Here is a 27,238-nt window from a genome sequence, read left to right as displayed (position 1 = left end):
CACCCATACTACGTCCGGGGGGCATGCGGAGGACGCGGTCCAGCGGTATGTAGCCGACTCTTTTTTGGCAGCAGAGTAGAATGGATCAACCACAAGGTGCTTACCACTCTTTCTCTTCATCTGAGTCCCAGTGTTCACAGTCCCTGTGTCCACAATTCTCCAGGAGTGGAGGAGTTCACCAGCCCGCTGGACCAGCGCGACTACCTCCTCCTGGAGCTTCTGAAGTGGTTCAAGACCAGCTTCTTCAAGTGGATGGACAGCCTGTCCTGCGAGACGTGCCAGGTGCGGATGAGGAACGTGGGCCTGGTGGAGCCGAATGCAGATGACCGTCGCTGGGGGGCGGGCCGGGTTGAGGGGTACGCATGCCCCAGGTGCAATAGACCGGGTCGTTTCCCAAGGTATTTCTTTTTTCCAGTTAGCAACATCTTTATTTCTCAAATTTTCAAAATTTCACTTACAGTGGTCTTAATTGTTTCAGGGGAAAATGGCAGGTTGGCATATTTCTGTTTTTTGTTTATCGAGGATAGCATTCATCTTTGTGGTTGGAAAGGACGGTTCTCGCTTGACGCAAAAGAGAACTCAAGCACAATTTTGTGATGTTGGATCAAAATAGTCGCACTGCAGTAGTTTAAATGAATTTCAACCCTAGAATTTCTCTGAAAGCGTTACCTGAAATTTCCTTTGCTTGCGCACTCGCCTGAGGTATGAACCAGCCTTGAGGCTGAATTACAAAGAATGCAGCTACATGGTTGAGCTGAATGCAGGATGGATTGGTACCTTAGCCAGCTGCCAAATGACCCATGCCTGGCCCCCAAGCTCAGTCAGAGATTGAAAGTGTTGATGTTTGTGCAGGAAAATAAACCAGAGAACCCACAGAAATAAACCTGCATGGCATTTGTTGCATTTGGAGTGCTTGCAAACTGGATAGACCTAGCTCACAATCCGATGAAAGTACCGGCAAAGTATTCATTTGCCAGGCACCGGACTAGAAGGTCGTGACATTTCACAAATAGTTTGGCACCAGTGGTAAATTTCATATTCAATTTGGTGCTTTCCAAGGTACAACCATCCAGGCAAGCTGTTGGAGACCAGGAAAGGTCGCTGCGGCGAGTGGGCCAACTGCTTCACTCTGTGCTGCCGGGCGGCTGGATTTGAGGCTAGGCACGTGGTTGACTGGACAGGTATGTGCGGGACGTTCAGAAGTCACGTCACTCGTGGGTGCTCGTTTCAAAGCCCTTTGTTCTCGAGATCGTTTTTCCAGTGTTCATGTTTAAATGAAATTCCTCACCATTTTGTCGATCATTCCTGAGAAGTTCCTTTAAAGGTCTCAGCTGATGTCTTGACGCTTTAGAAACTTCACGTGCATGTAAGGTTATTCATTATAAATACATCAGCGAAGTCTGAATTCACTTCTTCATCGGTTTTTGTTGTCTATTCACTCATTTATAGTTTATTGCCTCATGCATGCCAACCCATTTGCACAAATATGTCAACATTGTTGGCTTACGTGTGCCAGTACCTGTCTTAGGAAAATTGACATTTGTGACCCGTCACAACAAAGTGAGCGGAAAGTCACATCCTGCTCCTTCCTATTTTGCGGGGTTAAGGTCATATTGAAGTGGAGGTCAATATTTGAAAAGAGTAACCTGCTCCTGTGTAATTCCAAATATTTCGTAGGATCATACATGTAAAAATGTCATTTTCTCAGCAATTTTGATGATAGCATTATTCATGCCTGGTCAGAAATGGTGAAACAGTGCCAGAATAATGTCACGTTGTCACCTCATACTTTAAGCCGAAGTGTTCCATGTAAATACAGTTGGAAAGCTCCCTTTCTGCTTAATTCAAAAACACCAATATTTCAATTTTTGAAAATTCCGACTTTCAGCTCTTTTTGTGGTGACTGCATGTCAGCCAATTTTTTCCAACTTGTGCACGCCTACTACAGAATTTTTTTTTCTGTTAGACCACGTATGGACGGAGGTATACTCTAATTCCCAACAGCGCTGGCTTCACTGCGACCCGTGTGAGAATGTCTGTGATAAACCCTTGCTGTATGAACAAGGCTGGTCCAAGAAGCTTTCCTATCTCATTGCTTTCTCCAATGAAGAGGTAGAACTAGTTGTCTCCTTGACTTTTGTATGGGGATAGCCGGAAACCTAATTACAGCAATGTAATGAATTTGTCTATGAAGCACAAATTCCATACAGTTACGCTCAAATGTGCCTAACAATATCACTGTCACAGCCTTTTTGACAATACAGCCGTTTCACAATAGTGCGCCACCAAGAGTTTGTAATGCGTTGGCCAATCACAATGCGCGAAATTTGTCAACCCAATGCGCGTTTGGAAAGGGTCGACAAATTTTGTGCGTTATGATTGGCCAACATGTTGCAAACTCTTGGCGGCGCACTATTGTGAATCGCCTGTATTGGTTTACAAACCTATGAAATTTTGAAAGGAAAGACACATTTAAATTGATTCATCCTTCTTATTTAGTTTTATCTTGCATATCAAACAACAGTGAATGCAACACTGTTTGATTCTAAGGCAGTGCAGCACCTGGCATCTTCGGTGTTCTCATTTTTGAGGAAGTCTACTTTTTCAGCGACCACTACAGTCAGTTTTGCTATTACCACAGACTGCTTGTTGAATATGATGTTTGCGATCAGTTGATCGTTGCTCAGTGTACCTCCTTTGTGTGACATATTTGCTAAGAGAATAAATATGTGCTTGGCTGGTCTTAAACTTGCCTTTTTTTAAAAATATTGCACTGCGTGAACGCTTTAAATGGCTTTCAGAAGTATCCCACTGAATGTTCATTTAAAATTTGGGCATTAGGGTTTTATGAGTCTAAGTTACATTTCTTTTAAAATTTGCTTTGATACTGTTGAAATGGTTGATTCCAGGTTGTTGATGTGAGCTGGAGATATACAGCCAACCCTAAGGAACTTCTGGGAAGGAGGAAAGAATGTAGAGAAGAATGGCTGATGGACACCATAGCAACCATGAACAAAGAGGTAAAGAACAAATAAACCATAGCAACCATGAACAAAGAGGTAAAGAACAAATAAACCATAGCAGCCATGAACAAAGAGGTAAAGAACAAATAAACCATAGCAACCATGAACAAAGAGGTAAAGAACAAATAAACCATAGCAACCATGAACAAAGAGGTAAAGAACAAGTAAACCATAGCAACCATGAACAACGAAGTAAAGAACAAATAAACCATAGCAACCATGAACAACGAAGTAAGGAATGAATAAAAACAACTTTTGTACTTTGTTTTCTTCTGTTGATTTCCTTGTGGTCTTTAACATTGGTACAAGAAACACAAGTTGATATCTTTCAGTGGTTGTTGTTAATCAAACATTCATTATCTTTATAGTGATAATTACTTTTAGGAATTTTTGTTATTAATGTGCACTGATTCACATGTGAATTCTTTCATGTCAGAGAAAAAGTAAGGATACTGATCATTCACAAGTGCTTGAACAAGAATTCTTCAAAACATGACGCTGCATTGATTTTCAAATTAGATGTGAAATGTCTGTTCAACCATGGATGATGATGTATGGTTTATGATGGGGCAAAAATTGATATGTGTCTCCTTTGCTAATTTTCATCAGAGGCAACGCCACCTGTCAGCAGAGCGAAGGGCCGTCCTAGAGCAGCGGTCTGCCGTGGAGCTGGCCGAGTTCCTGGCCCCCAAGGTCATCCGCAATGGAGAGGAGCAGGGGCGACTCTCAGGCTCCCTGGCCTGGCGGTTGGCCCGGGGTGAGACACAGGGTGACGCAGAGGGTGATGCTCAGCTTGGTGGTGGGGCGGAGGGGGCCGCTGCTGGAGCGTCGGATTCTGAGGTAAGTGGGTATGTTGCTTCGAAGCTTATCGCGTGCCGTGCATGTTGGGTGAAGTTACGTGTCATCCCAGGCTATCGTGGTGGTTTTGAGATTCCACCCCCTGCAGCCAATTTCTTAGAGGTCGGCTTAACTTGGCACCTTGCATAAACCTGATGCTACTGATGTGTTGTGTAGCTGCAGAATTATCCTTTGGTTTAATTTCTCAAGGGGCTGTTAGCTGTATAGCATTTTAATTATTTTACACATTTTGTTTTAGAGACAATGACGTCTTTTACAGTAGTCACTGAATAGTTGTTGAATGAGCACTGCCTGCCATTTTGAAAGCACTTTTCATTTTTTTCTGTTGGCAAGGGGTATCGAGTCTCAAATTTTTCTCGCTATTATACAAGTTTTTCATTACTCCTCCAACAAGTGAAGTTGTGCATTTCCCGTACTTATCTTGACTCACTGAGCAAGGATGAGCCTTGCAGTGAACACGATAGACTTGTAAAATCAGCCATTTCTGATTTATTTGGCGCATCTTACGCCACCTAAGCTGACTGCGGACGGATGGATGCCAGAGGGCGTCGCGTCCAGCGTGGGAATTAATTTTGATCATGAAGGTTTGCTGATGTTGCAACACGCAGTGCTTGCATGACTGCTCAGGCTTTCCGGGGGGGGGGTGCTTGCACTCAGACAATTTTCTACAAATCTTGCATTCCCGCCCACATGAAATGAGTTAGTTTAAGTTTGGCAGTTGACCAGTTATCAGGTAGGCTAACACCTCTCCACAGTTTTCGTACATTTTCTGTTTCAGTCTTAATGATCTATCTGATAAATTTATCCTGTTTGTGATTGTTATTGAGGAAGACGAATACAAGAAAGTCTGATTGTTGAAACTTTAGTTTGGCCTCTTGCTTTATTTTCCTGAGTCAACCCCCCCCCCCCGATTCTTAGACCCCACATGCACGTGGCAAGGATTGTCCCATTTTCACATTACTTTACAACCAGCCAGAAGTTCCTGTGAGCTGCCCATTTGTGGGTTATTGTAAGAGTCTGTTACACTGTAATTCATTGCACAAGTTGAGAGCCCTGCTGAATGCAACAGAATGTGCAACAAACTGCAATGATACGGTACTGTGCAATGCACTGGATGAACACCAGTCTCAGCAGTGTCAAGTACTAGCAAAGTGTACATAGTACTCTACCACTTATGTCAAGTGCTAAATGCAACAGTATGCAAGAACTTTTTAGTACTGATGCATTCTGTGCCACATTGTAGGTAGGGAAAGGCATATTCTTTGTGCATATTTATAATCTTTAAGGAATGAAAGTTGAAAGCTGCTTTACATTCTTTGTGGGTTATTAGAATGGAAATGTACTCCTTTTTGGACCATTTAACATTGTTCTAGTCTTTGTGGACAATTGAGGGTGCTTTGTTGAGAAGCGGAGACACTGTAATTCAGTTCATGTGTTTTACTGTGAACTCAAAATTTTCTCATTGAAAGAAATTATGAAAAAGGTTTGCTTATCTGCTTATTGCCGGGAGCTTACACAATTAATCGCTGAGGAAGAAGGAAATTGAAGACAGCGAAATGTATAAAAATGCAACAGTTGTTGTGTACAAATTAATGCAAGACCAAGGGTTTCTCTTCTGTATGACATCATAGGTTTGCTCATGAATATGAAACCAAAAAGCTGTGAACATACATGTACCTTTTAAAAAAGCAAACAGAAATTTAACACGAACCAACAAAGATGACTTTCCAAAATACCTATACTGTAAGTTTAAAATGATTGCATTGCATGAATCCATTGACGGTTTTTTGACAATAGCACCAAAACCTCCGTCGGTCAAACAGTAACCTCTCTTTCTTGCATATTACCTCTTGCATAATACAAAATTGCACGTTCCTGTTAAAGTGTAGCTGCAGTGACTTTTTCTGAGACACAACTTTGCTGCAACTTTGTACTCTTCTTCAGCATTTAAAAACTCCTTTATGTACATGTATTTGGTTAAATGCATAATAGCAGTGAAAAGTGCACTTTTTAAAACGTTCAACTTGAATAGCCGTGCTTTCCTGGACAACTGAGGGCGCTGTTGCCGTGAAGTCATCTGGGGAAGACATACATGTAGTTCAGTGCATACGTTTTACTGTTCAAATTGTGAACCCAGACTTTACTAACTGAAGACATTTCTGAGAATGGGATTGATGCTTGCTTATTGTAACGGTATCAGCAAAGAAGAGAAACCTGAGTCTAGCAAAATTTCCAAAAATGCAGGACTTTTTGTGTACGAACCAACGTAACGTTGAGGCTTCTTCCTGGAATGACATCACAGTTTTGCTCATAATATGAAATATTCATTGGTATAAAAGCCAAAAAGGCAGTAAATTAACCTTTGAAATACTGAAACAAAAGTTGAAATTATGGGTGAACTGAGACACAGAGGGGCGTTTTGAAGCTTTGTATTATAAATAAATCATTGCAGCTACTCATTAACTTATATTTAAATACTGTCAAAGAGAAGTAACTCTTTTATTCTTTACAATCAGGGTTGATATTGAGCAACAAATTGAGTGTGGGAAATCTGTATTTTCAGCACAGAACATGTTTGCTGTTGGGTTTTCAGTAAGAGGGGTAGGATGTTTGGCTTTTGTTTATAGGTTGCTGAAAGGGTCCATAAATTTTACCACTGTACGAACAATTTTACGATCAATCTATCATTCTGTTTAGCTTTGATTACTTGAATTGCCAATTTTTTTTATCAATATGCTAATTTTTGCTAATTCGTTACAAGCAAGCACTCTGTCTTGATCCTCAAAGGGAAATTGTGTTCTGACAATGCATGCCATCCACACATGCCTTTCTGAATAAAGTTTAATGCGCATGGAATGGTTGTGATTTTGCACAATATGCAAATAATAATATGCATTATGAGCAGCGGCCAGTCCAAGTAGGCATTCCATTTGTTCAGATGTACATTGTACCTCTGTGTTGTACAAAAATTCTGTGTCGAAACTGCTAGGAGTGTCCCGACAGACACCGTGTCACATGTTTGAATTGTGACTGCAGGATGACATCACAAACCTGTCTTGTGCATGCAGTTGAGTTTGTGTATATGTACATGCATGCATGATCCGAAACTAGGACAAAAATAAGTTCAGCTTTCAGCAAATTTAAAATCAAACAGAGAGTCTAAAGGTCATTTTGATACTATAGGTTTTAGACAAGAGAGTCTTCCGGTATATGACAGTTGAGTATGAAAAAAGTGTTTTTGGAATCACACACAGTGAGTGACTTTGTGTCCTGTGGATTTTGTATCGTTTTTTTTTTGGCTCCCGTGATGTTTGACAAACCATCCAAACATGTCGAAGTGTGAGTCAGAAATCTGAATGAAATTCCTTTTCTAAAACTGTCCGAAAAGAAACTTTGTCTGAAAATGTGGTATAGAACAAAAATACCATAAATGTGGGTTTTCTGGGAAAACTAGCCTCTGTATGATAAATGACAGTTTAAAAGGGGTAGGCTCAGGGTTTTCTTTACTAGCCCACCCGGGCAAGTAGCCCATGGCAGTTTGTACTAGAACTTGTGTGCCAGTCCAGTGCTAAGGTCAAGGCCTATGTCATCGGAACTTAAGACTTTGAGTGTTGTATCTGAAAAAAACACTGTAAATGAGAACACTGTCAACATAGGTTAATACAAACAATTGCAAAACAGTCCTGAAGGGATGTTAAAAAAAGCTTTATATCCAGAAGACTAAACCCTGTATCAGGGAGTTCGGTAAACAAGAATCTACTAAGTTTAAATACCAAAGGTAACCAATCGGTAGCAAGGATGGGTCCAGAATTGGGGTTTTTTTTCGGTAGGGGGATTCCTTTTTGCTTCAGAATGCTGACATTTTTCTGTAACTTTTTGTTTTAATTTTTCTGAGGTTGAGAAACAATCCTGGGCTTTCAAAACACATGTGGAAGGACGGGAAATGAAAAAGAACAATTCTCTGTGCTTTTTTTGGGGGGGAGGGAGCATTTCCCCTGTTGCCCCCCCCCCTTACCACCCCAGATCCACCAGTGGTGGGTACTAGATATCAATAAATGTGCAACTAACAAAATCACCAATTCTAGCTGATATGTAAAAATTATGTCAAAGAACTTGTCAGGGAGAAAATAAGCTTTTTTTTTTCAATAGAAGGCAGTCAGGAAACAGTTGTATAGTGCATTATTTTTGCCTTAAAACCCCTTGAAAATCACCATCTTGAGCTTTGATTTTTACAAATGTTACCCTTAACACCCACTTGGGGATTGGGAGGGAGGCTTGGTCAGTACTATCCCCAACACTTTCCAGATTTTCTTGGACTCATGCCCGTATCTTATGCATGGACGACAAATCAGTGGTAAATTCCAGGGTGGTTCAGCCAATTGTGATACAATACAAGGTTTGAAAAATACATGTATGTTTGAAAAGCACTCGCTGCCTCTGCCTACTTGCAAATATAAAAGAAAGCTAATAATTCAGAAAATATTTGAAACTGCTTTGCTTGAGTATAAATTTATTTTGCCTGGTGCTGCCCATAAGAAGCACACCGAGTGTATTTTCCTGTTCAAGTAGTTTGTATAGATCTACATGTTTAGATCTTTTTGAAAAATAGTGTCAGCAAGAATAATGTGTCAGGAAATGTTGTGAATGTAGACCTTGTGAAAGTTTTGTGAGACTCTCAAAAAGTGCACATGTAAGAAAACATTTCAGGGAGACAGTGCATGAATGTCATTGAGGAAAATATACAGAGTTGGTCATTTTTACCCTATCAATGTAGGCTTTAAAAATGACTCATAAAATTTAGCAGTTTGCTTGTAGACAAAAAACTGACGATACCAAGAATTCATTTTTCCTCCAAGCATATTATTTAGGAAAAGGATCAGATACACACAGTTATTTTCCACTTACATTTAACTAGCACATTTTTCACTCTCTTGAAATTCTAACAAGAGTATCAGTGAATATGACTATAGAAATATGATAATTATGAGACCATGTAACCAAGAGAGGGCGCTTGGCTTGCCACATGTTGATCTTTCGCCCTCTGAACCTAGCAATGGGGTGAAGTGTATACATACATGTACACCTGTACTTGCAGAGCTGTTTGTACATGTACAGTACAGTGTACATGTACATGTATACTGGTGTGCTTGTATGTGGGCACTGACATTGTACGGTGCATGTACTGTACAGTTTCTGTAGTAGATTCGACCTGTGATTTGACCTTGCCTCAGTTTTGCATGGGGGTGGGGTTGTCATAAGCCTAAGTACAAAAACCTGGTATTTTTCTCTATTGCGAGCGGACAAACTTCGGAACAATGCCAAAATCCAAACTTTTCTTTGGGAAGAGGAGGAGGTTTACGGGGAATCAACACACCGGTCCCATAGCTAGGCCCCAGTCTACCAGGGTGATTGCTGGTGGGTGTTCACATACGAATAATGACGTGTGGCACGTTCAGCAAGATTCGCAGTATCGCGGAGAGTCGGCCCTCTCTGGTTTTGAGCTAAGGAACATTGAAGAGGTAGGAAACAACTGTGAGGAGTTGGGGAGATTCCAAAGGGTAGCACCAACAGTAGGGTAGCACCAACAGTAGGGTAGCACCAACAGTAGGGTAGCACCAACAGCAGGGTAGCACCAACAGTAGGGTAGCACCAACAGTAGGGTAGCACCAACAGCAGGGTAGCACCAACAGTAGGGTAGCACCAACAGCAGGGTAGCACCAACAGCAGGGTAGCATCAACAGTAGGGTAGCACCAACAGCAGGGTAGCACCAACAGCAGGGTAGCATCAACAGTAGGGTAGCACCAACAGCAGGGTAGCATCAACAGTAGGGTAGCACCAACAGCAGGGTAGCACCAACAGTAGGGTAGCATCAACAGTAGGGTAGCATCAACAGTAGGGTAGCACCAACAGCAGGGTAGCATCAACAGTAGGGTAGCACCAACAGCAGGGTAGCACCAACAGTAGGGTAGCACCAACAGCAGGGTAGCACCAACAGCAGGGTAGCATCAACAGTAGGGTAGCACCAACAGCAGGGTAGCACCAACAGTAGGGTAGCACCAACAGTAGGGTAGCATCAACAGTAGGGTAGCACCAACAGCAGGGTAGCATCAACAGTAGGGTAGCACCAACAGCAGGGTAGCATCAACAGCAGGGTAGCACCAACAGCAGGGTAGCACCAACAGTAGGGTAGCACCAACAGCAGGGTAGCATCAACAGTAGGGTAGCACCAACAGCAGGGTAGCATCAACAGTAGGGTAGCACCAACAGCAGGGTAGCACCAACAGCAGGGTAGCACCAACAGCAGGGTAGCATCAACAGCAGGGTAGCACCAACAGCAGGGTAGCATCAACAGTAGGGTAGCACCAACAGCAGGGTAGCATCAACAGTAGGGTAGCACCAACAGCAGGGTAGCACCAACAGCAGGGTAGCATCAACAGTAGGGTAGCATCAACAGTAGGGTAGCACCAACAGTAGGGTAGCACCAACAGCAGGGTAGCATCAACAGTAGTGTGGAGGGGGCATGCACAGTGGGGAACAGAATTGGCGAGACACCTGCAGTTTTCTCGTTTCAAATGAATGGGGCAGCAATATGGATTACAAAATTTAACTTCATTAAACTTTAGAAGGTGAATATATATTATTGTGAATGTAATTGAGTGGATGATGAAAAGAGAAGACAGGGTAGAGAATATTGTGCTTCGGAAGTCTAATTGACTAATGTTCCTACCAGCATGCCCAGTGTTTTCATAACCTACAGTTGTAGTTTTAAACGGGACAAAAATTCTATTTTGCAACTGGCATATTAAATGTTTGCCATGCACGTGCGGAGAAAGTAACAATGACCTGAACTCATGTTTTGAGGAAAGGCAAGAGAATACTTATCCTTGAGGGCATACTGCGCTTGTTTAGTCCTGTGTGTGTACAGGTGTCTTCAAGTACTGTGTATTACCACAGTAATTTCAGAACAACTTGACTTGTCAACTTTAAACATGACATGTGGGTCAGTTGTACCCTGCAGAAGCATAAGGATCCAAAAGGTCAAGGTCATTACAGTGTACAGGTGTTTGGTGGGATACATAATCCCTAATTTGGTGGAACTGGTTGTTTCATTTTTATCTCATACATGTACTTTTTAATTTAACTTTAACTTTAATTCTAAAAGAACTGGTGCGGGCATAATCCGCCTCCTCTACAGTAAGTTGCCCCTACAAATGACGCAGTGCATTTTTTCCAGACGCTGAGCCTTCAGAATAATTTCAGTAATGTCTTGTGATCATCTGACACCGGTTTTATGAAAGCTGGCTTAACCGTTCTTGTGCAGTGTCCATTATTCCAAAACAGGTCAGCCGAAAGTACATGTATATAGTTTTCAATTGACATTCTCAGTCACATGGCTGACACGCCTGTGGCCTTGAACCTCAAATGACCATGAACAAAACCTTGCTTGTGCATGTATATATACGCTGGATTGTGTCAAAAACTTTACTCCTGATGACAAGCAGAGCATACTGCTCGAAACGTCGAGTACCACTGGTTCTTTTCAGAACCGCAAATACTCACAAAAGAGATACGTCCATGGTGCTACCGCAAACCTACTTTCTATTATGAAAACTTTACAGTTGTATTTCCCTGCAAAGTTTTCGATCAGTAAGATTGGATATGGGCCAGGGAGTTCTTACCCCCCCCCATGGTCTGAAAAAGCCTAGCTCTTTTAGGGTTAATGGGCAGGTGCATTTCCTAGGATCAGATTGTGTACTTTTTGTAATTTGGGTTTTTTTTGGGGGGGGTTAAATTCTAGTCTGTTGCACCTTTGAACCGTCATGAAATCAGTCCGGATAATTAATTGGTTGCTCCCCATTGTCATACATATTATACAGACATACATGTATTTACCTGACCAGGGTTACCACTGATGTATAGCATGTGTCTTGGGCGTAATACTCTTATCAGGTGATGGTTCTTCTTCAAGCTTGATTTGCATGATCATCAACTGTAGTCAGGCACATCAACAGTTGATGTGTGATGATAAATGCATGCATCAACACAATACCATGCTGGGATTAGCCTTGCACCAGTGGGCCAAACATGACAGTCTCTGGAAGTGACTCAATTCAATAATCAGTTCTATGTGTGGTGCCACAGTTTATCTTCTGTGTGCTCAAAATTGTGAAATAAATTACCTTGGTCCTCCCCCAGCAATTTACACTGTTTAATTCAGCTAGGTTTAAAATTTCATTCAGGAAAAGGATTCAGGTCCCTCTCCGCCTTCAGCAGAAACACCCCCTCACCAGTTTAAAAGACAGTGTTTGTTGGGAGTTTTGTTGGTAGCGATGCGACTGCTACATGTACACTTGCATTTCGTGGTTGTTCATGATCACCGAAGTGCAGTTCCCACCAAAGGAGCCTCCGTTTGCCAGGAAAATTGTGCCCTCTGTTGGTCCTGCTCAAGGGTACAGTCCACTAATTCAAGCCCCATTGAAAACAGTGTAAAATCAGCACTGTTCTGGGCCCAATAACATGCACGCAAACATCCCTGAGATTTCTGAAACACAAATGAAATTCTTGTCTGGTCACTTATCTTTCTTTTCAATTTTTTGTGGGTTAACCAATTACATTTTTAATTATTCCCACAAAACAAAATCACCCCCCAAAAAGTGATTTTTCCAAAGTCTGATTGCAGCCATTTTTCAAGTGGCAACCTTCAACTTTCTCGGGGCACCTAGGACCATTTTTCAACTATAGTTTTTTAGCCATTCTGCTCTCATATGAAAGCCCAAAGACTTAGGGAGTTGATCTTGGCAAGGATTTACACAATCTCATCATTTTAGGGGCCAAACAATCTCCTTTTTCAAAAGATACTGTGGGGGGCACTTTTAATGCTAATGAGCTGGCCAGAAACTCTCACTTGAATTAGTGGTCTGCACCCTCAAAGTCAGACAGGATTCCTAAGACTTCCCCTGAAATCATTGCCAAAGGTTTTTCCACCTGCTGCTGCAATTGTGACATTTGCTAGTCCTGGTCCTAGCAGATATCTTTGGGCCTAAGGAGATGCATTTCCAAGCTGGAAACTGGAGACACTGATGCATGGGAAGGATGGGGGAAATGTAGAATTGAGGCAAAATCGTATTGCGCCACCGCTTGAGAGATAAATGTAAAATGGAAGAAATTTCAGTGAAAAGGCGGCCCTTTAAAATTTAGTGCTCAAAAGTATAGCCCATTTGCTCTGAAATATCAGCTGCACCTGTTTGGCCTTGAGTTTTGGCCGTTTGATGGGTCATTGCACAGTATACACATACATGTAGATCAAAAGGAACCCTGACATTTGTCACCTACATTATACATGTATTACCCAGTATCATCAGGATGCCAGACTGAGTGATACACATGTACATGTATCAAAACGGAGCTAAGATTGCTCCTTCTAATGCACATTGAAACACACAGTTATAGAAAAGTTATTAAGCTTCATTTTGTGGGATCTGAAATCTGTTTCCAATTCATCCTATGCACAGTTATAAACAACTTGTCTAGGTATATTCACTGTAATCAATCAAAGTTAAATCCTCCCAATTTTTCTGCTAAGGGTCACCCATGCAATCCGTTTTTACTGCAATTGTTGAAATGCATCTTTGTGTTTTAATAGGGGAATAAATATGTGCTTGGCCAGGAGAATGGTGGCGAGGGCATTATCAGCGTTCATTCTTCTGAGCTGGTCTGAAACGTTAGTTTAAGACTGGCCAAGCACGTATTTATTCCCATTCATAAGTACATGTACCTTTTTTGAGTTAAGGAGTCAAAAGAAGGCAATATATGATAGATTTCCAATGATTTTCTTTTACTTTAATGACTTTAATTTTCCCGGAACATCCCCATCCATTTTACCATATATTCCTTGTGCAAGTTGTCCAAAAGAATCTCCATATATGGACTTGGTGCGCACGTGGCACATTCTGCATGGTGTGTTGTGTGCAAACTCTTGACCGATAGAGATGGATTAAACTGTCTTGTATCCGGGTGCCAGAGCATGTTCCACGTAGCAGGCATTATCAAATGGTAATACATGGTCACATTGCATGTTCAAGAAGTTTCAACTTTGGTTTGTTATTTTAAAGGTATATGTGTACCTTCATGCAATGTTGGTTTTCTTGCATGTGCAAATTTCCATATTTGTGAGCCAAAGTGCGATTTCATTCCATGGAGAAAGCCTTGCTTTTTGCACAAAAAAATCCTGGAAAATTTTGTAATTCCTGTTCTGAATTTCCCTTTCTTTAGGTGAGTAATTATGGCATGAGAAATTAATACTGGTAGATGTCACTTTTAAAGCCAACCTACATGTATGTGTTCAATGAGTAAATTTGGGGTGCACAAGTTGAACCACAAATCTTGTAACCTGAGAAGTCCTCCCAGATGGAAGCCATAGCAAAAGCGCCCTCTGTTGTCCACAAAAGCATTCGCAATTTTCAGTGTTCAATAGAAATACTTTGTTTTCACGGTACTTAATCCCCAAAAGGTTATCAGATTATTTTCACGCACTGAAGGAAGTGTAAAGCTGCACAACAGTACATCTCAGAAAACGTAATCTCATTCAATTCAATTCAAAATGGTTTATTTATGAACTTTCTTTGTGGTCAAAGCCCAAATTACAAAAGCTTTTACATTTAAAGATCGATACAACCATTAAAATTTTGTTAAAATTACAATAAATACGGAGTTGCTTGTCTACATAAAAATTATTAGCTCTTATACAGTACATCAGTAACAACAAATAAGTATATATAAGTTAGGAGACGTAATTAAAATTACAAATTAATTACAAATTAATCTCCTGAACCTTCACTTATCCTGTATCTTCTGCCCCTCCCCTCCCTTGTCTTTCCAGGGTTTCGTCTTCACACTGACTGATCAGGAAATGTCAGAGAAATGCCTCCATGTGAAGTACTGCCCTGCCTCGGACAAGTACATCCGGGTATCCGATAACAACAAGCAGATTGCGGATTACAGGACTTGCCTGTATAGAAGCCAAAATATGTACCGCAAAGAGGAGTACGATTGGAACATGGTGAGTTGTACCGTGTGATTTACAGGCATCAGCTTGATATCACAGTGGCCAATTTAAGTCAGCTTGATTAAAATCACTGATGTAAATTACACTCTCAATCAAATGATTTGTTTATAAAAATTGTCAATTTAAACATTAGCACTCATTATTGAATCACAAAATTTTTTTTTTCAATTGATTTGACTTTTTTTCCAAGTTTCTTACGTTTAAATGACAGACAACCCTCAATAAACCCCTCAATACCTATTGGTAGCACTACTTTGTTGCAAATGTTTGACAATCCTCTCTGCACATATAATTTTTGCCAATTCAAGTTGCTTCTGTTTAAAAACAATTGGATTAAAGAATGAATTAGTTTGGTTTAATGTGGCCAAATGTGATCTACATGTAGTTTTAGTGTGCAAATTTAACTCAGCATTCAGCCAAAAATGTGACCTTTTGAAAACACTGAGATACCACAACCACAGTTGTTCACACAGTTGGATTTTACAAATACCGACTCTTGATGGTTACTTGTTCAAGATTTGTGTGGCTGTCACATTGTGGCTTTTTCTAACCTTTGAGAAAATGCCGTATGGTTGTATTTGCTACAAAGCCCTGCTGTGGCTGATGGCCACTAGAGGCTTCCCTACATGCTCATCCTCCATGCACTAGGTTGAGCCTCTGAGTGTGTCCTAACTCAGTGGGAATGACTCAAGCATGGGGAAGTGTATCTACATCACCCCGTACTGCATGCAGTAACTTGATGAGCCCTGCAAGGTCAATTACATCATTTATGTATTTTGTGTGTACAAAATTCTGGCAACTTGTCAGTGTCTCATCCTGCTTGTTTAATACCTTCAGGTGTATCTGGCCAGAGATAGAGGTGACCGGGATGGACACATTGAGTGGCGCTTTGACTTCAGAGACACCGGCCTGGTCGTTGATCAAGTGACCCTCGTCGCGACGGCCAAAGTCTTCCAGAACGGCCGGGTCCAGTGGAGTTGCGGTCCCCAAAATCAGAGAAACACCTTGCTGCCCGTCAGAGAAGGTGAGAAATGTTTAATGGGTACATGTGGCTAGTGTGTGTTAAGCCTTGCTAGCTACATGTACATATTCACTGGTGATCTGCCTGATTTTTGGAGTTACTTGTCCAAGTTGGTCGAGCAGAATGCTTCTGGATATCGTTAAACATGTTAACCTGTTCTTATTCCCGTAAGGCTGAGGCACAGGTGAAGGTATCTAACATGTTAAATATTCAAATTATCAAGACGATTTTCTTTATTTATCATCAACAAACAGATGTGGCTATAGAGCGCTTTGTCAGTCAGTCGATTGGAAATGTTTTAAAAGGAGAGCCGTGGAAAAGCTTTGCTTGCTATGTGCTTTTTTAAAATTAGTTTTCTAAATTTCTAAAACCATGAAAACCTTTACTTCCTGGGGTGATTTACTAGCAGCCTTCCACATCCTTGTAAATCTCAACACCATATTGGATACAGTGCTCGATATGGGGCCGATGGGTACCCCCCCACATGTCCAATCCCTATACACACTCTGGACTGTTGTTACCTAACACATCCTCCCCCCAGACGTCTGGAAAGAATTCCTGAGATTCCGATTAAACAATGACCAACACAAAGGGGGGGGGGAGTTCTCTCCATCCCATATCTTGCGTCATATTGTAAACTGTGCACATAAACAGTTGGACTCTGTTTGTTTGTGGAATGCCAATTCCCACACACTTGTACTACCCTGCCTGTATACCAGTGCAGTACTAATCCTGGTGTTGGAGTTTGGCTGATTTGGGATCATTGGGGTTAAACTCCACAAAATGCTTGCAATCTAGTCGTGGTTGAATTTGTCACCTCTTAAGGCCATCAGAAGACTTAGACCCGTGAATGTGGTGATGGGAAGCTTGCCACGCTTTGACATCATGGCTAAACTTTCCAAATATTGGCAAATTCTGGCACTGGCCAAAGATTTGTATATATGTGTAGGTGTATGGGCTCTATTTTCTACCCACCCCCAAATCTCTTTTGAGTAACATATCCTACACAACTGAAACCCTGGATAAGCTCTTATCTCAGTACTTAACATGTAGGTGCTTATTAAATTCACCGCTTAATCGAAACTCTTTTGCCAGTTTAGCCAGCATTTCAAAATTTTTGAAATGAAATCTAAACAAGGTAGTGTTTACCTCCACCATGTTCACGGGTCTACACAAAGACCAACACAAGACCTTCAAGTCACAAGCTATTCCAACGAACCAATGGCAACAAGAGGATTCCTTTGTTGCTGTTCATCCTGTTACTTGTGACTGGTCTTGTGACTGGTCTTGTGATGGTCTCAACTACAACACTGGGTGTGTAGTTGTTCCCTGAGGAATGTACAGCGATAGAAGGCACTCATTTGAAAGAAGTATTGTCCAATCATCGTTTTGACAGGATTAGTTGAGTCGGTGCTGCGGGGTACCAACATCACCGGTCACCAGGAGTTCACACTAGCTGCCAATCTGTCAGGAGGGCAGGGTGACTGCTCCTACCAGCATGCACAGCTGTTCCGCTTCGGGCTGGAGGACTATGACAGATACCCGCTGGATATCAAGATCCGTCTGAAAAAGGAGTAGCACCAGCCTTATATTTGAACTGTTGGTGGCACTCGACATGCTTAAGGATCCGAGCCATATATGGAGGCTTTGCGTTGTGGCCATCTTGTGGGGGGAGTTCTTTCGTTCTTTGTTCCACAAGTTGTGCATGAGGAGGTGTCGCTGTGGAACAAAGGAACTGCCATTCAAGGTGGTTGTCGTGCAAAGCCTCTGTAGGGTCTGTTTGTTTCACATGGATGCAGATCCCTATCAGTGATCTGATGCTGATTTGCTTCATGCATCAGGCGTGATCTGGTGCAAGTAAACCATGTTGTGATTGAGATCCAGGCGAAACAAACAGGCCTTTAGAGAGAGTGACAACATCTTCATACTAGAAGCCATTTTGATTCTGAAGTCTGCTAAGAAATCGCACACACACTTGTTCCATAGTTGTAGGGACTACCCACTGTAGTGCTGAAACAACAGAACCCATAAAGACAAAAACGTCGGGATGTTGGGCACGATAAGTTAATCAGCATGATCGGGTAATTACCTTACACTCTCAGTCGATCCTGTATGAAAATATCTGACTTTACTCTCCTTTTTCAAAACAGTGGCATATCCATAGGGGGTCCCCCAGGAGACGACAGACAGAGCATACTGTCCAAAACGTTGCATACCCCCCGGTTCTTTTCAGAACCACACATATTCAGAAAGAGATATCCTTGCACAGTGCTACCACAAGCCTCTATAACTAACATTTTACCACCCCTCAGCCCAAGACCTGTATACACCACTGTTTCAAGCAATCTTTTATAACTATAAATTACAAAGAAAAGGCAATTGACCGATGGTGGAGTCGTCAGCAAATCATGTAATAAAATCGACAGATTTGGCAGATCGTCCGATCACACTCAACAGGGACAAATTTTTGTCCCCAAAACTCAGTCCCATTTTATGATTGACAAAGTGGCACCCCACGCACAGTGGCCAGTCATTTTGGAAACAAAATGGTGTCATACAGAACCTCATGGCTCAAGTCTCTGTGCACGGTTCAGTGGGGATGTTCCCTTTACACCAATGCATATGGCTTCAGTGATACAATGCATGGTCTTGTAGAAACTTTTTCTTGAATGCTAGACTTCCAGAAGGGAGATCTTTTCGTCCAGGAGTGCCTTTCGTTGAATGCCCATATCTGAAACGTGTTTTACAATTATGGTATGAAACGACTAAAATTTTGGAATGAGTCACATTTTCTCATTTTGCATAACTGATGTTCTATTACCTTATAATTTCACATAACTTGACAAATTGTTTTCATTGTTCAACCTTTGTCTTTAAATTCAATACTGTTCAGTGTAGTGCCTTTTATTTTTGGTTTGGTTGTCTTTCGTTTTGGTTGTCCTTAAATTCAATACTGTTCAGTGTAGTGCCTTTTATTTTTGGTTTGGTTGTCTTTCGAAAACCTAATGATTAGGATTGGAGTCATTCTATTAATTAATTTCCAAATTAAAGAAACATTCAGTGTAATATATCAGTACCAAGTGAAGTTTTAGGGTTTTTCTCCTGAAATAAAATGTCATTGGCGTCACATATCTGAATACTTCTCAAACTCAAAAGCATTTCAAATACTTTTTGTAACAGATTGTCTCAAGCATTTGTCAAGCTTCACACAATTTTTTTTTGGGGGGGGGTGGTGCTGGAGCAAGCTAAATCCTCCAGTGAACCATTTCAGAAACTAGCTAACTTGCTTGATATAAAAATATGGAAAGGACACTTGGTTCTAAATGGCCATGAGGTAACAAGGTTGAAAATAAACAAATTTAAACAAGACAGAAAAGTGGTTGGATTTAAATCTTCTGCTGAGAAATCGAGGCCTAAAGTTGCAGTGTTCCTTAATTAGTGTCTGTGGTCATGGGACGCTACTTTGCTGCAAAAACTGACAATGTTGAGGGTAAACTCAAAATGTGCAGTTCAGACACACTTTTGGATAGTTAATGTTGTAGATGTATTTGGATGAAATATTATTAAGTTGATGAGTAATTGGAAATGAATGAACTGGATTCAAAATGCAGATAAGCAGTCAACAATTTGGGAAGCTAACCCTCCTATTGTCTTCTGGGGGTTAATTGAAGTGAATTCTAGTAAAATCGTGCATGCTTAAAGATAATGAAAGAACAATGTCATTAATCAATGTGTTTTATATTTTAAATACTTGTGCCTAATGTGTGTCCAGTGGTACTTCCTTTTTATGCATTCATCATGTCAATGCTTTGTCTTTTTATTATTTCAAAAGAAGGTGTAAAGGTGTAAAGTTATTTTCAAAGGTTAAGAACACGGTATGGACTGCAATGCCATTGTTATTTTTGCATGGATGTTATGCTATTTAGACCAGCACCTGTTAAACCTAAAGGGTGTGGCTGTGCATAAATTATGCAAATTAAGTGGATTTGCAATAATGATAAACAAATACCAAAGTATTTGAAATGAATGATTCATTTCTTACTGTTCGTTAACTTTGTGCATTTATTTCAGCCAGGATGTAGCAAATGTGCTCATTGGACAGGAAACATTGTCACAACTGTCCCTCCCCACCCCCATTCTGTAAATCATTCCATCCCAGTTGGGTCACAACGGTCGAGTTCGGGTGGCCTGTTCTTGACACGGGTTTCTTGTTCTCATGCTTGAACAGTGGGAACACGACTCAAGAACACTGTTCTGAGAACAGGATCACATACCACCTCCTCGTCATGGTTTTACAGGAACACATGGAAAAACTTGTGAGATTTTGAGTTTTTGATAACTGCAAAAAGTAGAGAGATGGCTTACAAAGCTAGAGACAATGGGAAGTTTTGCAAAATAAACATCGACAACCCTCTGCTTTGGGTGGATTTCGAGAGTCACTGCAGGATTTTTGAGCAATAGTTTCTTAATCTATCAAAGCGTTTAGTGTTCGTCCAGTTCTAAGTCTTCCTCATAAAAGTCCTTTTAACTCTCCAATTTGTGATGGCAAAGAAAGTTTTTGTTCCTTGAGGAAAAATCAGTTTGGGAGAAATTGCTTCCTTTGAACTGCAATTCAAGGTGATGTGCCTCAGTTGAGCTTGCTCTGTTGTTGGCCAACTTACCAGGCTGTGAATGTGTCTGTCAACTTGGTCATTTGTATCATTTTGAATGACTGAGGAATACATGTATGTGGAATTTACTAGTTGGAGAGTTAGTTTGCGTTTTGTGGTGCCCTTTTCGTTTTTGTTCTGTTTTGTATTTTGTTCTTTTCTTTTACATCGGAGGGTAGGGTTTTGCACTGTTTGGTTTCCAAAGGATATCAGAAGAAAAAGACAATAAACTGTTGCAAGTACAAATTTCAGTTTCAAGTGACTTGGTGTACAATTTAATTAAATCCAACTTCAACTTGCAATGTATTTCATTTACTTCTCACTTGAATTGATTTTTTTCTTTAAGTAAACAGTATTGTTTGGACAGTAAATAGAGGGCGCTATATCCTCACTTTTTCAAGAGAGGGCGCTGTTGGACATTCAGTAGAGGGCGCTGTATAGTTCTTTGCCCCTCATTTCTGTTAAATAAGCCAGTTTTTGTATTTCAAGAAGCGTAAAGCTACGTATAACTTTTTAAAAATATATATATACTTCTGTGGATTTGCCTTGGAGTTCTTTTTTTCTCGACAGAGGGTGCTGTTGTCATTGCCTTGAGAGGGTGCATTCACAGACATAAACGCATAGACCGCTAGCCCCTATTCAAAACGACGGGGGTTTTCGTGATCCGCGAATCTTTGGAAGCATATATTCATGTAAACAGATACAGGCAATGTAAATGCGTTGCGCGTAATGCGCACTGGACGCGCTGCCATCACTGATGTCTACTGTGGCTGTTTGCCCATACTTTTCAAAATCACGGTTTTACGCACAAGACCGGCGGTCTATGCAATTATGTCTGTGGGTGAATTCCACTTAATTGCTTGATTTCTGCACGCGAGCTCATTCGTAATTATTATGTGACACTGAGGGTTTTTACAATAAGACATGCCATAATCAGGAGGGATCATAGAAACATTTTTATAAATCCCTAATTTTGGAATGGCAGTTTCCAGTTCGGGGTAAAAAGCCCCAACTTGTGGGTCTATTTTGGATAGAAGTATATTCAAACCTTAGCGCATAGTTTTATTACTATTTTGGGGGTATCTTCGGGGAAAGGCGAATAAAAGAAATCACGTGGCTAACCCCTATAAAACTGAAACGAAAAGTGAACTTCTGGTCATAATTTTCAATTTCCAGTGGAAAACACGACGGAGGTCAACCTCTTCCGGAGAGTCACTAGGCGGCGCTATTTCTATCTGATTTTTCACTGTTTTTCAGGGCATGTATTTGGCGTAGTGCAACCTAGAGGGCGCTATAAATTAGGTCAATAGAGGGCGCTAATCATAGCGTTGGGCCCTTGGGGCGCCATTTTGAAAAGGAAAAACTGGACGTTCGCAGACGATAGCACGTGTAGGTCACAATTTAACAAGAAGACATGGAAATATGAGCTTAAAAAGGTATGTTTTTTATCACTAAAGAAATGTTTACTCTTTAATTTGAATGAAATATATTTTAAAGGGGTTACTGTCTAATTATTGGTCATAGACAGAGGTAGAGTTTGGGCGGCCAGTTCTTGACATGACACGGGTTTCTTGTTCCCTTGCTCGAACGGCGGGAACACGACTCAAGAACACTGTTCTCGGAACAGGATCACACACCACCTCCTCGTCAGGGTTTTACAGGAACACACAGAAAAAATCGTGAGATTTTGATTTTTGAACAGCTGCAAAAACTAGAAAGATGGTTTACAAAGTTGGAGACAATAGACAGTTTTGCAAAATTAACATTAATTATTTTCACAACACAGAAGTGAATTTTCCTGTTTAAATAGAAAAGAATTCGGCCCAGTTGTCCGAGCATTAACTCTCGAATAGTTTACTACGATATGGACACCGCCATGTTGCTTGTTACAAACTACCAGCGATGACCAATTGTACGTTCCCTGTATTCAAGCAGCCGACCCGAAAACGACAAATGAAGCTGTTCGTGAACATGCATGTACGAGAACAAGTCGCCCGAACTCGGCCAAGAGCACTGTTATCGGAATAGGATCACACACCACCTCCTTGTCAGGGTTTGAACTTTTACAGGAACACACGGAAAACTCGTGAGATTTTGTTTTTCGAACAGCTGCAAAAAGTAGAGCGATGGCTAGCCCTACTAGTGTGGCATGGACTCTCACTCCCGATCCATCCTTAGCCACACATCCGTATACGCAATTTCGTGTCGGCATACTGAACATTTTTGAAGCACCCACTTATCATTGTGGGTGCAATTTCTCAAGACATATATAAAACACGGACTGAGCGATAAGACACTACATGTACCAATGGGCTCTTCCAAAACTTTAGCAGCAGTTTAGATGTCTTGACATGGAACAGCTGTCGAGACGATGAGGGGTCAAGTGACGTAATGCTCAACGACCTTATTTTAAAGATGGCGACTGTAAGAGCGAGCCTGTGAGATTGAATGGGTGAAGGCCAAAATACCAGAACAACGTGATTGAAATCATTCAATAAATGACGCTAAGAAAGCGGAGAAGCTAATTCTCATTTCTGTGTGCAATAAAAATTGCGCCTAAAATTATAAGAGGGTGCGCCGAACTTTTTCACTACGCCATCATGCAAATTGCGTATACGGATGTGTGGCTAATGATGGAGCGGGAGTGAGAGTCCATGCCACACTAGTGGGGCTAACAAAGCCAGAGACAGTAGAAAGTTTTACAAAATTAATATTAACCTTCCTGCTGCTCTAACCATAACAACAGTCAAAAAGTCCTTCCACTTGATTTGTCCCAGTACACAGACACATATGGAAAATTTGACTGATTTTGACTGATAAGAAAAATGCGGGCCTAAACCATGCCGTTTTCCAAAAAAAGGTGCAAATATTTCCCGATCAGTGTGAAGACAAGCCGCAACCAAATGGTTGACTATGCACTGTTGCAACGTTAACAGTTTCTATAGAGGCCATACGTGGATGCAGACAGGCAACGATCTTTGTCCGCATCTGCAAAAAGTAGAGCAATGGCTTACAAAGCCAGAGACAATAGGAAGTTTTACAAAATTAACATTGATTATTTTCCAAAACACAGACTGACAGAAATAAATGTTCCTGTTTAGAAAAAAATTCGTTCTGGTTATCCAAACATTAACTTTCGAATAATGCACATGGATACCACCATCATGGCCATGTTGCTTGTCACTTTTCCAAAGAAAGGTGCAAATATTTCCCGATCAGTGCAAAGACAAGCCGCAACCAAATGGTTGACTACGCACTGTTGCAACGTGAAGAATTTCTGTTGAGGCTGTATGTGGATGCAAACAGGCAGCGATCTTTGCCTGCATCCAGGTGCAGCCTTAACAGAAAGAGTTCACGGTGCGACAGCAAACTCACTCGCACTGGCACCCAATGGCTGTTGCTTGTCATTCCTGCCATTCGGGCATAAATAATGTGGAGCCATGTGATTGGTCAGTGTAACCCCCAGCGCGCCGCAGCCTACCGCCATTTCAACTGCGCGGCTAAAAATTACACACACACGTATGGAAAGCAGCTGCAGCCAATTTCCATACATATCGATCGCAGCCGTAATCTACTGTTTGGTCACGGCTCATCTTTGCAAGTACACATGTGAACCGCGTGATTCTCGGACGCTGAGGGGAAATATTTGCACCTTGTTTAGGAAAATGGCTTGGTTTTTGGCCGTTTTCTTTTCTTGATAGTTGGTATGAAGGTATATACATATAAGCTATCTTACATAGAACTCTTGGGGGCAATGGAGCAGCATTTCTATGGCAACACAACCAGAATAAAATCCCTGTTCATGCCCTGTTAGTGTTAAACATCATGGCAAAAAGCCTGTGGCAAAAAAGCTCCTTTTTCTGTGGGGTTCGTGGGAGCACAGAGGATGTTGGACCCCACAGTTCTGGGTGTATGCAGGGCGTTGATTTTTAGACTACTGGGTGACATTCTCAAATGATGTCGCTGAATGGTTGCTGGAAAAAATATCTTTATTATTAATTCGCTCATTGGACAAGAGTTTAGGGGAGTAAGATGCATCAAATAATTAATAATAATTTATTCATTTATAAAGTGCAAATTTAATAAATGTTCAAATGCGCTGTACAATGAAGACATTAGGCGTGGAACAATAAATACATTTAAACTTGGTTGAGCCGATGGCATACAAGGGTGCCTCTGGCAGCCGCCAAATGTCCCACATTCACCAACATCAGTAAAAAGGAGACAATAAGAAGCAGTTACAGTTTTAGGGGTTGGAGGAAACCCCAGAGGAACAGTCTGGGTAAAACCCACGGATTCAGTTAAGGATTGAAAACCCAATCCACATGTGGACCGGGCCGGGAATCGAACCCGAGACCACAGAGGTGGAAGTCGAGGAAAGAACTACCTTGCCAACCCGACTCCCCGAACAGCCGAAACTCACACGTGACAAAAGGACGGGTTTTGATTGGGCTTAAGCTTTGCCTCGAGTGCGGAATTAAAGAAAGGGAGCTTTGCTTGCAAATGGTTTCAGTCCAGAGGGAATACATTAATGTCGTTTGCACGGAACAGTTAAAAAGTGCCTCCATCATCAGCTGATGGGAAACAAAATGTAGTGTAATTGACCAGGACCTATAGACTGGTTGGCACATTTCCATCACACGTTCTTTGGCATGGGCACGTGTTCGTGAGTGGTCTGCTGGGTCGGCGCACTGTGACATCGTCTCCAGGACATTAACATACAGTTTAAATCATTATTTGAACAAGATGACATCTTTGAGGTCAACAACAAGAGCATTTCCGATGTGAAGGGGAAATTTTTTTTACCGCAAATACGTGTAAAGTGAAATTTCATTAAAACTCCCAATTTCTGATTCTAAAGTCTCAGTTTTACTCACTTCAAAGTTCCGATGAAATTCCATTTTGGCGTAATTTTCCAATTTGTTCATAAGTGCAAAATGAACTTTTTTATTAAAAATGTGCCAAAAATATTACAATCATTTTGTGACAAACTTGTGGTTAGGTGTGTAAATGTAAGTGGAGATATTCTAGAATTTTTGAATGTTTCTTGGATTTTCTGAGATTCTTTTTCAAGTTTGCCATGTTAGGGAACACTCAGCTGAATTCTTGCCCAACTTTCAGACACCGCCGGTTGTGAATTTCGAACGAAATTGTTCACAAAGGTTCAACAGTAGGTATTATGAAGTCATAATGCCAGTATTTAAAGTATGCCTCGTTACAGGGCTCTGCTACACGGTTTGTACATTATCGCTGTAACTATATTCTCACTGCATCATAAGTGTCTCATTTTGCGTTGCCGATAATTCAGTAAGGAAGGCCTACTACGTGTAGTAACAATTAGCAGTATTCACACAGTTTCACGCATTCATCAATAACATACGGCCTTAATTCAGATTAGTTTTATAAAAACAACAGAATGAAAGTCACAACTCTGGGTACGTCTGAGTAATTTGTAATGTAATTTTTTGTGTGTATTTTGTAAATTTTCCATGACCGTCAATACCTATCGGTACTGTACTATGCATATTTTTAATAGCTACATGTACATGTACTTCTAACACCACCTTGCCCATGGATATCCGTTGCTGGGTTCCCAGCCTCGTTGGCCAAAAGTGTCAAAAGACACTTTTTACCTGTGAAAGTGTCCCGGGGGAGGTGGTGAAATAAGGACATGGACCTCTTACCTCTGCACTGAAAAACTGCTTTCGTGCATAAAGTGTGTCCCCAATTTCCATTATTATGGATTTGTACCAATCATGCTTTCATCATGGGGAACAAGTACATGTAGTGGCAAATAATGACATTGGCATGATTGTCTCAAATTTGTTACATTTCATACATCTTCAGAAATTTTCAAGGGATATTTAAAATTTCTAACACTACATGTACTTATGACTAAAATATTTCAGGCCTAATCAGGTGGCCATAATGCTTGGGTAATTAGACCTAGGAAAGCAGGCATTTTTAAGGATTGTTTCAGACGTCAAAGAATTTGTCTGCCAAGAAAATGAAATTGCGATTCAACATGTTCTCTCTTTGGAGGGCATCTTTAAGCAGAAGACCGGAGAACAGAGTAAATAACAAGTCATCCAACACCTTTATCATAAAGTGAGGCTATTTTGTTTCTGTTAAAAGTACTTATTTGTACACGTATCATGGTTTGCCTCAAAACTCTACATGTACAAAGTTTGGACCAAAGCCATGTATGTGTATTCTATTCTTCTGTGTGCTGTACATGTTCGTGTTCGTGTGCCCTAGATTCTGCAGTGTTGGAGTGATGCTGAAATTTTTACATAAATGCCAGTTGTTTTGGTGGCCTGATTTGTTGGAGAATTTGTGATGGTTTCAAATTGTAATACAGTCGCATATTTAATCAGTTTGTTTTCTTGAACAAACAATATGCTTGTAAAACCTAACCTTTGGTTGTTAAGCAAAGAATTTGGCAAGTGAGATGCTTGTTCTGAGACTTGGAATTATAGTTTTGTTGTGAATCGGACTTCTTTTATATTTTGCAGGTTGCCCATCCATTAGCATGGCTGCTTCCATGGATGGTCTACCCACTGCTAAGCATACAGGATAGTGTCCATTGTTGATGCTGCCTTCAACAATGAGCCCAGGGCA

General features: G+C 41.1%; 1 protein-coding gene across 1 annotated transcript in view; it reads left to right on the top strand.

The window, feature by feature from the left end:
- ngly1 (N-glycanase 1) overlaps window positions 1-19,995 on the top strand; it is a 29,678-nt gene extending 9,683 nt beyond the window's left edge. The window contains exons 5-12 of the mRNA XM_087134692.1: window positions 164-398; window positions 1,060-1,181; window positions 1,967-2,112; window positions 2,910-3,020; window positions 3,633-3,863; window positions 14,762-14,941; window positions 15,785-15,971; window positions 17,365-19,995. Of these exons, the coding sequence (XP_086990818.1) occupies window positions 164-398; window positions 1,060-1,181; window positions 1,967-2,112; window positions 2,910-3,020; window positions 3,633-3,863; window positions 14,762-14,941; window positions 15,785-15,971; window positions 17,365-17,546 (1,394 nt within the window). The 3' untranslated portion in view covers window positions 17,547-19,995. The remainder of the gene's footprint in view (window positions 1-163; window positions 399-1,059; window positions 1,182-1,966; window positions 2,113-2,909; window positions 3,021-3,632; window positions 3,864-14,761; window positions 14,942-15,784; window positions 15,972-17,364) is intronic.
- The last annotated feature ends 7,243 nt before the right edge of the window (window positions 19,996-27,238 follow it).

The sequence above is a fragment of the Acanthaster planci genome, linkage group LG03, assembly GCF_054643075.1.
Source record: "Acanthaster planci isolate LZ-2023a linkage group LG03, COTS_SCS, whole genome shotgun sequence".
In the NCBI taxonomy this organism is placed as follows: Eukaryota; Metazoa; Echinodermata; class Asteroidea; order Valvatida; family Acanthasteridae; genus Acanthaster; species Acanthaster planci.
The sequence above is the reverse complement of the archived record's forward strand: the minus strand, read 5'-3'. Positions and strand labels throughout refer to the sequence as shown.